At 40.7% G+C, this 13,763-nt stretch overlaps 1 protein-coding gene and 2 long non-coding RNA genes across 4 annotated transcripts in view; 2 read left to right on the top strand and 1 right to left on the bottom strand.

Annotated features, from left to right (window-relative positions):
• Window positions 1–13,763, bottom strand: part of LOC120715370 (butyrophilin-like protein 1) — a 76,327-nt gene that overhangs the window by 48,560 nt on the left and 14,004 nt on the right. The window contains exons 1-3 of one of the 2 annotated variants that reach the window (XR_005691612.1): window positions 4,051–4,965; window positions 2,456–2,790; window positions 2,042–2,061 (exon numbers count right to left, since the gene is read on the bottom strand). Coding sequence is in view for 1 of the 2 variants with exons in the window: in XM_040002327.1 (XP_039858261.1) it covers window positions 203–487; window positions 2,026–2,061 (321 nt within the window). In the remaining variant the exon portion in view is untranslated. Of the gene's footprint in view, window positions 1–202; window positions 488–2,025; window positions 2,062–2,455; window positions 2,791–4,050; window positions 4,966–13,763 lie in introns of those variants that run through there. The other variant, XM_040002327.1, reaches the window with a different exon arrangement.
• On the top strand, window positions 9,769–10,481 carry LOC120715390. Its single transcript, XR_005691619.1, has 3 exons — window positions 9,769–9,900; window positions 9,998–10,145; window positions 10,262–10,481. It is a non-coding gene; the product is annotated as an uncharacterized LOC120715390 (long non-coding RNA).
• LOC120715388 lies at window positions 10,537–12,804 on the top strand. Its single transcript, XR_005691617.1, has 2 exons — window positions 10,537–11,357; window positions 11,451–12,804. It is a non-coding gene; the product is annotated as an uncharacterized LOC120715388 (long non-coding RNA).

Raw genomic sequence — 13,763 nt, 5'->3', positions numbered from 1 at the left:
ATTCCAAAAGGGTCAAAACAAAGCCCTTATCAACTCTGATGTTAAAAAAGGAGCATCAAATAAATATTTGCTGTGGTTCAGTAAAAGTTCTCCCACGTAGACAAACCTACAAGTTACTTAGAAAGGAGGTTCTTCCAAGCGTTCTGTCAGAAACAACAACTACAGGTATTTGTTCTACAAAATGCCAAAAAACAAATCTTACCACAGAAAGCGACGTAGAGCTCATGCTCAGTCTCATGGCTGATCTCCTCCTGTGTGGCTACACAGAGGAAGGGGCTGATGATTGTCCTGGTCACCGTGGTGAGGAGGGTGATGTCATAGCGCTCTCCTGTGTGTGAAACCTGTGGCTCCTCAGCAGGAAGGATGTTTCCATCCCCGTCCCTCCACTCTACTTTAGGCTTTGGAAAAGCACCTCTGACCTCACACTTCAGCAGCACCTCATCCTTGGTGATGTTCAGGACATGAATGAGTGGCTTCGGAGCTGCACCTGTGAACACAGTAAGGCTGTGTCAATCACTTGATCAGTCTTTTCACCTCCTTTACTGTCTCAGAAAGAATAAAGAATCAGCACCTGCTTAACCCACAGTACTACAACGCTGAATACTGCAAAGAAATGTTTGTATTTGTTAAGCTAAATTACAACGTGAATAACAAATTAATGTGTCACTGCTCTCAATTACTTTTAATAAAAAAAAAAAACGTGTGATCTCTTCTGAAGAAAAACTACAATTATGGTAATTGGTCTTTAAACTGACTGATTCATTAAACATATGTTAGGAAACAAATCAATCCCAGCACCTCACAAAGTCCTTATAAAAAGAAAAACTAACAGTGATGTGGGTTCACAGAGGGCTTAGACATGGACAACATTAGCACATAAGCTAGGGTTAGCTTAACATAGCAGCTACAGGATCAGGAAACAAACACTTCTCACACTCAAACTCTGACTTTCTGCAACACAGGAGCTCTTGAGCCTGTTCAAAATGCTTAAATGTACAGTTTGTGTGTGTGTGTGTGTGTGTGTGTGTGTGTGTGTGTGTGTGTGTGTGTGTGTGTGTGTGTCCTTCAGAAAAGGCTTCAGACCATAGATGTAGTTTCATTTTTAGATTTCTGGGGGGGTTGACTGCAGTAAAATATCCAGTAAAACATGTAATAGCACAAGCCGCTGCAGTATTCTCCTGAATGATAGGTGTGAACACTCAGACAATATTGCCACATAAGCGCTGATATAGGAGGAGAAATCGTCAAAATCAGAAGCCAAGACTTTGTCGAGGGTGTTGTGCAAAGTTTTTTCCACAAACTCAAGTTTTCAAACTGTTCCAACGACTCCATCTATCTATCCTTATATCTCTGAGCTTCTGTGCTGGAACATCATTAAAATGGCAGGAAAAACTATATCGTACACTCGTGTGATGGTTCACTGCAGCGGCCGTGGCAACAACTTATTAAGTTGCAAAATCATGAGACCAGCGGACGCACCACAAAGATTGTGTTGTGTGACACATGATGTGATGTGAAAATCAGTGCACAACACAACAGACACGTCGAGCATAACCAGCATAACTTAGCTACACAGCACGTGCCTGACACCAGGACCTGCACTGCCATCTTCAAATCCACATCACAGTTATACTAATTCTCAGGTTTATAATATATTTGCTGCTCTCAGGTGTTTACAGTGCAGGAGAGTCATACGTGCATCAGCTTAAACATGACGTGCAAATACAGCAACAGAATGATGATATACCATGTTTGTACGCCACAACACTTTCAGCAACAGCCTATTCACATTTTTAAAAAAGGTCGGGTGCTGTGTCAGTCTTCAAGGCGACAACAATAAACAGTGATACTGAAGTCAGGTTCAGGACAGATGTCTCCTTATCTATCATTACTGACAGGACCACACATTTCAGTGATATCTTAATAAATTGTTTATGGCAAGTTTAAACATGTTTGACAGATGCTGAGGCTAACAGATGTGTAGCTACACAAGTTACAGATGTAGACAACAGCATCATTACTCACCTAGAATTTCACAGACTCTGTCTCTCATCACAGGCTCTGCAAGACAAATAATAGGCACATGACTATGGGCTCAAATTGTGGTCATAAATATCTTGTACTTGTAAATCAAATGTGTATTTGTGAACTGAGTTTTGTAACCTTGTGAGCTAAAATATGTGAACATTTTATGTTTGTGCATCTACAGATGAGAATTTTTGTGTGAGTAAAAAAGATATTTAATAAATAAATAAATTTAATAAAATATTTACACGAGTTACACATTTTTTGTTAATGCATCTGGAGAAAAAAAACCTTCTCTAAAAACTCATATTTCAATTTTTTTTTAAAATGTTGATGTTGTTTTGTCCACACTCAGTTGTACAGTATGTGGAAAAACAAAATACAATTCACTCCTTATACACGAACATTTGCTTAAAACTAAAATACTCACCAACAACAAGTTCAATGCTGAATGTTTGTTTTTGTTGCAGATGTATATCACAGGTGTAGTTTCCACTGTCAGGCACCACGGTATTTTTGATGATGATGGAGGCGTTACCAAACTGCAGCTCTCGTGGAAATGTGACACCCGTCCGCTGAAGTGCTCGTCTTGACCTGGAAGGCCGTCATTGTAATGAAGGCCTCCATCATACCTGAACACCTCCTGTTTATTTGGATCAACTTTCCTCCAGTTAAACAGCTTTAGTTCAATCTTCTCCTTGGTGCTGAGTGAGCAAGGCAGGATGGCGTCACTTCCTTCTAGTACAACCACTTTGATTCGTGAACCTGAAGGACAAAACATTTTTTAATCATAATGGGGACCAAATGGGGATAGTGAGCAATGGGGTTCCATTGCTCTGTAAAAACAGGTTACATGTATGTTAAACAATAGCCTGGCTGCTGGCTATTATTTTTTAAAATAATTATACTAAAGTACATTTAAGCAAATGTTAGCCAAGAAAGTTCTCCACAAGACAACAATGAGACCAGATCTATTTAAAGCTTAATTTTAGATTAGTTTAACATTTGTTCAATTTTTATTCCATTTACAGAAACATTTCACTGTCCTTTTCTACAGGTTTAGATAAAAATAGAATTACTGACTTGCCGTTGCACTCCTGAAAAGTGTTTCATAAGAACTTTACAGTGAAGATGATTTCAGAACTTTTAGGAATAAAAATGCTGTAATACGACTGTATTACTGTTTTGGATCACTCTCTCTTTTCTGATCTCACTACAGTCAAAGTCGCTTTAAGCTGTAAATGCAACCTGTTGCATGTGTGAAGGTGATTAGTTATTACCTAAGTAAGGAGGCTTAGAAAGGACTCCTCTCTTTAAAATATTTCTTAGCCGGTTTAGAAGCTACACCACACAGAATACACCTGAATGAGATGAAGACAGGTGTGAACAGTGAAGGTGCAAGGAGGAGAGGTAGTGAAAGTAGAGTTTAAAGACTTTAGGTCCACCTTCCAAATGCATCTGACAGTGCAGGCGGCTTTTTATCTTAGTTAACTTTACAAATTAACTAAAACTGGATGATGATGACGTTTAGCGAGGCTTTAACTCTTTTTTTAAGCAAAATGTGTCCTTTAAGGTTGAGTTTTTAGTGACACAAGTATAAGAAAGCCACTTATATAAAAATGTAAAGTTTAAAATATCCATCCATCCATTCGCTTCCGCTTATCCTTTTCAGGGTCGCGGGGCCGCTGGAGCCAATCCCAGCTGTCATAGGGCGAGAGGCGGGGTGCACCCTGGACAGGTCGCCAGTCTGTCGCAGGGCCAACACACAGGGACAGACAACCATTCGCACATTCACACGTAGTGACAATTTGGATTATTCAATTAACCTATCCCCACAAACTGCATGTCTTTGAAATATATACAAATATATTTGCACCAGTAGTTCAGTAAGACATGAAAGCATGTAGTCTGACCCAGCATTCATACTACTTAGCTACCTTAGCATAAGTTAGCTAAGTAGTATGAATGCTGGGTCTGACTACGAACTTATATCCGTAAACTAAAAATTAGCATTGGCATCCTTACCTGGTTCACCTTCAGCTGATGCAGATAGTATCAGAGCGGCGAGACACAACCACAAACACTTTGGTGCTGACAACATCTTTAAAAGATTCATTGTCCGACAGGTCTCTTAAGTTAGCGCTTATGGCTACAGAAGCTATCCTCCGCCTTAGCTATCAGGCTGAATATAAGTCAAAGTGACTGTGGATGATTTTGGAACTCCCGATAAGCAATCCCAATATAGAAAAAGTTAGTAGACTACAAGTTAAACTAATTTCTACAGCTGTAGGGCGTAAATGGCAACAAAACAAAAACTTCGTGTTTGTAAACGATTTCCGATTTCCTCCTTCTTCTTCTTCTGTATAGGTTTATTGGCGGTTGGCAAACAGCAAAATGGTGCATTACCGCCGCCACTGGTGTGGAGTGTGGACCGAAATGACTAAAATAAAATAAAATAAAATAAAATAAAATATTCAAATTCTCCCGAACAAATGGGTCTGCCTTAAAAACCAAAATACAGCCTGATAGCTTTCACTTATAGAGCTCACGCGGAATAAATCAAACAAGTCCAACTCCACTTTCATATCGTCCAGCTTTTTGATCAGTTGTCTCCTTTCCATTTCATACTTCTGACAATGCAATAAAACATGTTCTATTGTTTCCTGTTCCCTACTGCAGTCACACTCCCCTGTACAGTGTTTACCTATTAAAAATAATGTGCTATTTAAGCCAGTGTGTCCGAATCTCAGTCGAGATATAATCGTCTCCTCTCTCCTGTTTTGTCCTGTACTTCTCATTTCCCCCATTTTCCTTTGGTTGTTGAACAACCATCGCCCTTTCCTCTCTTCCTCCCATTGCTTTTGCCACCTTTCCTTCCTTTTGTGTCGTATTCTGCTCTTGAGCTCCGTCCTACTCACACTAATAACCAGGGCTGGACTGTGACAAAAAAAATCGTCCCGGGCATTTTGACTAGAGACCGGCCCACCAGGTATTATAGGAAAAACCATAAAGCCTTTGAATGAAAACAAACGCTGTTGTCACAGTGATGTACACTGTCTTGTTGGTATATATGTATCAGTCTAATAAACGTAAACCTACACCATCCTCCCTGTTCTGGTATTCTAAACAGTACCCGAAAGTAGACTGTTGGTCGAGTTAACCTCCTAAACCATCTACAACACATGGTGAAAACCTGAAATTAAGACAGAGGAGAGGTGAGACATGATCATTACTGATTACTGATGACAGATTTAGACATTTTTTCATAAACCATTCATTTGCCACATCAATAAACAGCATGGCAGGGCAAAATATTTTTTTCTAACATGGCAACCTTTAAAAAGTGAAAGAAGACAGAAAGACAGGTGAGAAAGAATAAAACTTAATTGACTTTTTGATGGCATTTTACACACAGTACTGGTGCAGTATCTAGAAAATGTAAATGACTGTAAAAAGTCAGGATAACGAAAATAAACTGCACCTAAACTTGGTTTATATCTGACCCAGACAGACTGCAGGTCATAACTTCTTACCTGAGGTTCAGTTCACCGCCTCGGGTCTCTGCTCCTCCTGCCTTTCCGTCATCCACCTGCCAGCGTGTTGCATCTGCTGGCCTCCACCACGTTGTTAACCATTCCTCGTCGTCAGTCCCCTGACCGTGGTCGGGAGACACGAGGGGAGATGCTTCCTCCAGGGCCGAAGTTTGTCCTCCTTCGGGGTTAACTCCCTTCACTTTTGTGGAGTAGTGAGGCAGACAGAAATCAGCCGAGGCACCGGGGAGTACTGAAGAGATGAGGCTTTAATAACAGTACTGCACACTTCGGAAACACACTGCATAGCCTGTAGCCCGTTAGAACACTGCTCCCGGTCGCCCTCTACCCATGACACACTCTCTCACTCTCTTTTCCCTCTTTCGCTCCCCGCGTTTCCTTTACGCGCATGCTCACACACACATCACATACACTCCTTACTGCACCCAGTCACACACAAGACAGCAATTCCCGCAACAACGTGCTAATGTTACTGAATCTGTAGAAGCTCTGCAATAGCCACCACCAAACAACTGAGTTATTTTTACACATCTCCCTTCATCTGGCCAATCCACCACCTTTCAGTGTTTATACCGTTACAGAAAATAAACAGAAAAAAACCCATCGCCCCGATGGCCAGTCCAGCTATGCCAGGGAGGGAGTTATTTCATTAGTCTGCTCAGGAAAGCTGGCCTGAACCATCACCCTCTCACCCAGGCCCACAGAGGACTGATAGAGAGCATCCTCACCACAAGCATCACTGTCTGGTACGGGAACACCACACAGGCAGAGAGAAAGGCTCTGCTAAGGGTCATAATGACTGTGGAGAGAATCGTAGGGACAAAACGTCCATCCATGGACTCTCGCAGACCACGCCCCGCCACACACATTAACCAGGTAAAATATTTAGGCAGAATTTTGCAAATATCTATTTTTCCTTTTTTAGCAGCATAGTGCTTTATTTCCAATTATTTTTTAAAAGTCAGGTCAAGGCTCCAAAAGCCAAAAGGCGATATGAGGGTGGCGGCTCACAACAGTTTGTTTGCTACATGGATCATTTTAGTTCAGCTGGGTGTCTTTGCTCTTGTTATATTTCTTTAAGAGTTCAAAATGTGTTAATTACATAAATAAAATGTAATTTTCTCTGTAGCACTTCAAGGATTTCATAAGCAGCACACCTTACTTGTCCACACAAAGCATAAAGGTAAAAAACAATATATACAGTGTTATCTTCATTTTAGATGTCACAAAGTTTTTGCGGCTCCCAGTGTTTTCTTTTGCGTGGAAACCGGCTCCAAATGGCTCTTTGGGTGTTAAAGGTTGCTGACCCCTGGTCTACACAACCCACAATGTGATGTCCAAGTATGTGGACCCGAGGTCCTGGGAGGTTAAAGTTAAATCTTTGTGTATAAATAAATATCAGGATCATGATCATGTTAACACAAAGTCTTGGCAAGCTTTAACTGCATTCTGACTTGTCTTTGGGTAAAAAAAAGTTTTTTCCAACTTAAAACTCTAACTTCCAAAATTGAACCTAAAATTAGAAAGAGGGAAATATTGCCTTTACATTCTTTTCAAACCAATCCAGTCTCAGCACAGGTGGTGATATATTCAAACATGTTATTTTGAACAACAGGATATTAAAGCAGAGTGAAGCTGACCCCCCACCCACTTGAAACGTAAAGGCAAATACCGTAGGCGGAGCGGTTAGTGCTACGTTTGTGCAGATTTGTGCAGGTAAAATTAGCGTTTGTGCTGCTACAGTATCTGAGATATAATGATTTTAATTATTACGGCCTACGCTGTATAACACCAGTGTCTGTGGCAGTGAGTTTCAGCAGCTGTGGAGTTTTGCACTTTTTCTAGGCTTGCTGCATATTAACTTTTATTAGTTTACACTTTAGTAACACAATTTATTCAGCGGAAAGGTCGATATTTCTTTTGTTACTAGTGCAGAAACGTACACAAGGTAGGCTAAAGTTTTTATTTTTTCTGTGGCAAAACTGAGTTTCATGTGAAGTGATTCACGTTGTCATGACCCTGTGCCTTCTCGGCTGACTCTGTATGGCTACAAGTGTTTTTGTTGTGCTGCATCTCCCTCTCTCCCCTTCCCCGCACTGCGCTCTACCGGGGCGGAGTCATGACGGCTCCAGCCCCTGGCTCGGACACCTGCAAACAATCATCCCACTCACTTCTTAAGGCAGCTGCTGAGAGTGCTTCCTCGCTGGATTATTGTGTAACACTCGTCAGTGTCATCACCTATCTGAGCCCTTTTTCCGAGTTTCTGTCGTGCCACTATTTATCTGCCTTTCCTCTCTGTGCCAGATTTCTCGCCAGCCTGAGGACCGCCGTTCGGTGACCTAAAGACCGGAGCCCGAGCTACCTGAGCTTCAGTGGATTGTGTATATAGCCGTTCCCTTCCCGTGCCTGTGTTCCCCGGAGACCCTCTTCCTGTGCCCCCTCACTTGTATATACTCGCACCTGGTGTCTACGTGTAAATAAATTGTGAACCTTAGTGACGGTCTGCCTCCGAGTCCCTCCTGAGCCTGACACACGTATACCTAAATTATTATAATTTTTTACATACCCAGTTGGCCTCTATGATTTTGTTTTGAATTATATATGTTCATTATTATTATTATTAATGTAGCTGTCTCAGAAAAAATGAAGTGTTTGCTTTGATAGGTTGTTACCTACGTGTAGAAAACTGCATATTCCACAGCACCTAGGCGAGGGATCTTCAACCTGCGGCTCTAAAGCAACATGTGGCTCTCCGGCCCCTCCACTGTGGCTCTTATAAGTCCAAGTAAGTCATTTTTTTATTATAAAGACAACAAGAAAGGGTTCTGTTAACAGTTTGTTTTTTTTATGAAATATCTGCATTGACTATTCACTGAATGTACAAGGCTTTTAAAAGTGATTTAATGTTTCTTAGGTTCAAATCTGTTTACTGTAATTTTCATTACAGTAAACAGTTCATTGCCCATCTTTCCTAATTTTCAATTATTATGGAAAGGACTCACGTAGCTGGCTTCATTTTAACAATACTTTTTTCCGATATAAAGCTTTGATGATTCATTTTCTTATCAAATCTAAAAATAAACATTTTTATTTACATTTCCATAGCTTACACGATACAACAACTCATTTTCTAGATATTTATAGGCTCTTTCTTTTTTAGGCTCTAGACAGGTTTTGTAGCAGCAGGGGGAAAAGGGGCCCTTTGAAATGAAAAGGATGCTGACCCCTGACTTAAGCCACCAGGTAAACACAAAACAAATACAGAAAAATTATTGACAGAAAAATGGAACGGTTACTTTCAAGGCTACGGGTGAAGGTGACTGGGTGTGTAAAAGCAAATATGCATCAGACTGACAAAGAAAAGAGTGTTAAAAGATTTTTAATTTAGAACTTTAACTTTATGTGCAAAACTGAACTTACTGATAACACACACTATGAACACTTTGAACACATGTAACTGTAATGAACCAAATAAAACAGAAAAATGCAGGCAGCACTCATTATACTGTGTATAACACAGCATGGGGTTGTATTTTTTTTCTTTTCAGATGCTCCTGTCACTCCATTTCCCAGGTCATCATAGCACTCCCACACACATGGAGCTCTCCTGCAGTATGCAGTGTAATGCCCCAAACCATCAGTGGTCATCTTTCCATGGAAAGCAATTAATGCCCTCAAAGTGAACGACTTTCCTTGGAGAACCAGGTTGGAGGGAAATTCATTCAGTGGAAATTCTGTTTGGTTTGCAAGGTCAGTATCAATCCACACGATATCTCCAATGTTGTAGCTGTGAGTAACTGTCCCTGCACAGAGCTCATTTCCAGTGGTGCTGTCTTCTGTTTTGAATTCTGATGGACACAGAGATGGATTGGAGAGTGGCCTGAGGCAGGTAGACTCAGGTAGGCCAAGTCCTGCTTCCACAGCCGTGCCAAGATGAGCCATACCAGACTCTTTGAGGACAGAGATGGCAAGAGAAACAAATGGCACTTCCCTTGTCATCCCTTTGCTGAGGTAGCAGTGCTGTGAAGAGCAGTGTTTGGTAAAATAAACACTTGAGATGTTCCTCATTGTCTTAGCAATTACAGCGGAGATATTGCACTGAGCATCGATTTGGATCGCAGCAGACCTCAACGAGACGGCTTCAAACATTACACTAAGCAGCTCTGCTCTCCTTCTGTAGGTTTGTTGGGTCACACCATCTGTGGCAATGACTTTCACCAGCTGCAGGACTGGGTTTTCACTGTCTTTCAGAACAGCATTTTGAAATGTGGAGCTGTCACAGAAGGCACAACATAAGCACTGAAAAAATGCATCAAATGCACAGGTATTGAGCACAGAGATTGTCGATTCCCCTAATCGAATAGGCTGATGGAGGTTTCCATTTTTTAATAATCCCACTTTCACTCTTTTGGCCCCAAAAGTTTCATCTGCATGGAGCCATTCGGTACATGAAGAGAGGTAGGAAGTCCTCTTCCTTTTTTTGGGTGGAACAGCTAGGCCCCTCCAGTTCTCAACTGCATCCCCATCAGCCTGGGGAATGTTTGTGGCAGCATCAGATCCCACAAACGGGTGAGCATCCATTCTTATTTTGTCTTCTGCACTATGAGTCATCATGGATCCTGAATTGGCATCTGTGACTTTCAGTGATCCCACTGTTGCCTCATCTTTGACCTTTTCTTTTGCAGAACAAATCCGCATATTTCCCTCGATGAAGGAAAGATGACGAGCAATGAAGCGATCGACTCGAAGAGGCAAGTTGTCATGTTTGAAAAGGCCATGTTTTATGTTTTTGAACTCAGCTTCAACAGTGGCTGAACTTGCTGTGATGCTGGTGCTTTGGAAGAGAGGGACCATTATTCCTGTCCAGAGTGGCAAGTAACTTGCGAGTCTTATTATATGAGGAATAATCTCAGGGAGGAAGTGAATATTATCTCTATCCCCGTTTGCTGCAGCAAGTGACCTGCTCTCCTCACATATTTCTGTTACCCACTGTCGTAGGTCAGTCTGGATCTCATCAACTGAATCCACTCTCTCACTTTCCTCTGTCTGTTCATCTGGAATGATGATGGAGTCTTGAGCAATTTGGGCTTTCAAGTATTTCTTGCACCTTTCTGAAGGAAGAGGGGCTCCAGAACTGTCATCACCTTCTGCCTCACTGAGGGCCACAACAGTGATAGCATGTAGGAGCTGTTTTGCATGGTCCAAACATTGAGACTGAAGAAGTTTTGCTAATGACCTGACAAAGAAATCTTTAACACGATGTGTTTTCTTCTTCAGGCAGTCCCACTGGCATATCATCTTGATGCAGTGCGCAACATCAACCCTGATAAAACAAGGGGGGAGTTTGGCAGACTGGGTTCCAAGAAGGACATGAAAGCATTCATTAAGGTAGGACTTCAGATCAGGATGAGGAGTGAAAGCCTTGACCAGAGCTCCCAGAATTGCCAGAGAAAAGTCACTCACAGCTTCCTTTGGCACAGGTGCACCTGCACGAATCCATTCTGTCAACCAGTTTGTGATGGCATTAACATCATGTTTCTCTGACAGCATTTGCACCACTGGGACACTGGGGCAATTGTTTTCTTTCAGAATACCCTGATAAAGGAAGATATGGCCAGATTTGCCATTTGGTCTCAGCAGTTTTTTCACAACTGAACCGGTTGCATCAAAACACACAGTTGGGGGAGATTTTTTTGACAATGTCTTATAAACATGCATCTGTGTTTGACTCCAGTAGTGACAAAAAAACTTGTCCAGTCCAATATCTCGGATGCTACCACTGTGAGGAACACTATATTTTAACAATTGCAGAGATGCAATGGGGTCCTTATCTCCTAATTCCAAGTCTTTTCTCTCTTGTTTGGCTTTTCGCAGAGTGGCAAAATTGGGAAGGTGGCTTGGCTCAGGATCTCCAACATCCATCAGATCTGCTGCCCTCGCTGACCTCCATACAGCTGGTTCCATTCTGCCCTCACACAGCTCTTTAGCGATCTGTTCACACAGGTTTCCAGACATGAACCGCTTGGAGTGGCCAGTGTGCAGAGAGATCTGTATTTCTCATGAAACACTGGAGCACCATTGGACTATTAATTGCTGGCTGTCTGTCACATGACATTTCTAACTGGCCATGACACTCCTTACAGTCGCCTCTGATGTCCAGATATTTATTGTTGACAGTTGGATGGACCTTTGCTCTACGGAACACAAGTGTACATGTATTTTTGATCTTCTTCCATATAAGATCGTTGATGATATGAGTCCAAGTGCCAGGTTTCAAAATTGTGTATTCCCTTTTTTGGGTAGGAGAAAACTTGTCATTGTATTCAACCTTTTCAGGAATAAATTTAACCCAGTCCTCAAAAGGGACTTCTAGTTCAAAAGCTTGACAGTTTTCTTGTCCAGGAGAAATGCAATGTGAATCGAACTCTCCTTCACTATTACTTTCCTGATCACTGATTTCCAAAGCTGACCAGATGTTGTGTCTATTTAGCTTCACAAAAGTGTACAGGGCCTTTGCTGACATCTTGTCTTCTAGCTGCTGACTCAGCTCTTTCCAGACTGATGCAGCTGGAGTGGCTATTTTGCCATTTTGGACTATGGCCTCTTTTGAATTGCAAAGAACTGCAAAAATGGAAACCTTGTCTACAGATGGCTTTCGAGGCATCTAAAAAAAAAAACACACACTGATTATGATGGAGCAAAATGTGATTTCTGAACTATATATACAGCCAGGAGCAACCCCTCCCCCAAGTTCTCCACCAATCTACACTTTCATATTTTGTGGAATTATTGTTTTTAAGATGGAGCTATTGAATTTGTGAGTTTATTAAATTGAGTCTGAGTATTTAACCCATGTACTGTACAGCACTTTAGTCCAGTGTGCTACATGTTTTAAAGTGCTTTAGAAACTTTTTTCTTGGACATTTTTGAAAATGTTTAACATTGAAAAAAAATCCTTTTGATCCAGACAGTTAGCTATATCATGTATTAACTCAGTAACTAAAACCTCAGTATTTTAAATGTAAGCTTACCTTGTTCAGAAATGAGATGAACGCTGTTCTAAGAATCCTTCAGACACAGTAATGCCAAAAAATAGTTTTTTCTGCCAGAAAATGTGTATTTGATGCAAAAGACTGCTAGCTTGTTCGTTTCTCAAAAAGTGTTCATGGGAGTGTAAAATGTTCAAATGTAGTTTTCAATAAAGTTTTTTTAATCCACTCTAAAAAAATAAATACTCAAGCATTTGCATCGTGGTTTTATGAACAAAAAGTGATTGAAGTGAAGAAATTGAAGTTAAAAAAAAAATACACTCATTACAAATTTAGCTGATTAAATACAACAAGAGGGTTTTTTTAAGAGAACTTTATTGAACAAGTGAACACAAAGTGAAAGGTCATTTGAAAAAGACATTTTTCAGCAGTAAACCATAACAGGATATCTCAAATCATAGCAGCACAAACGCTAATTTTACCTGCACAAATCTGCACAAACGTAGCACTAACCGCTCCGCCTATTTGCCTTTACGTTTCAAGTGGGTGGGGGGTCAGCTTCACTCTGCTGGATATTAAGTGTTTTCAGCGCAAAGTTCCCAACATTAATGACTTTGAGGACACATCTTATCTATCAAAGCTTATTCATTTTTACTAGCTCAACATTCAGCAACAGAAAGATGTTTTTGTAAATAAACAATACATTTTATTATTATTACAAAGCAGTGCATTAAAACTCCAACGAATGGACAGATTTGGTGTAACAATCAGTCATGATACCATCACATGGCAATGAGGCAGAACAACCAGTGCTTCTCCAAAATAATATAATACACCACTGTACACCATACATAAGAATAAATAATATAAAGCAGAGCAACAAATTTTACTAAGGGGCTACATGAGAAACTCTTTCGGAGTTCTAAACCTGAACTTAATACTGCTCAATATTAATTTCATCCCTTTATAAAGTGCTGCTGGTGAGAAAAAGTGGAATAAATTGATTTTGAACTTTCACACTGATTAATTTCCCTTTTCTTTTTCACATCAGTGACATGGCTCATTTTTAGTACCGACTTATTGTACTGCTGGTTTAAAAATACAAATTTCAGTTCTGAGTTCATTTTAGTCACTTTACCTTTCATCTGCCTTAAAGGTCTGATATTTTCCAGTGAGAACTATCATTGTTCGTGTACAA

The sequence above is a fragment of the Simochromis diagramma genome, unplaced genomic scaffold (genome assembly GCF_900408965.1).
Source record: "Simochromis diagramma unplaced genomic scaffold, fSimDia1.1 OVJJ01000438.1, whole genome shotgun sequence".
NCBI lineage: Eukaryota > Metazoa > Chordata > Actinopteri > Cichliformes > Cichlidae > Simochromis > Simochromis diagramma.
This window is presented reverse-complemented; position numbering and strand designations above follow the sequence as displayed.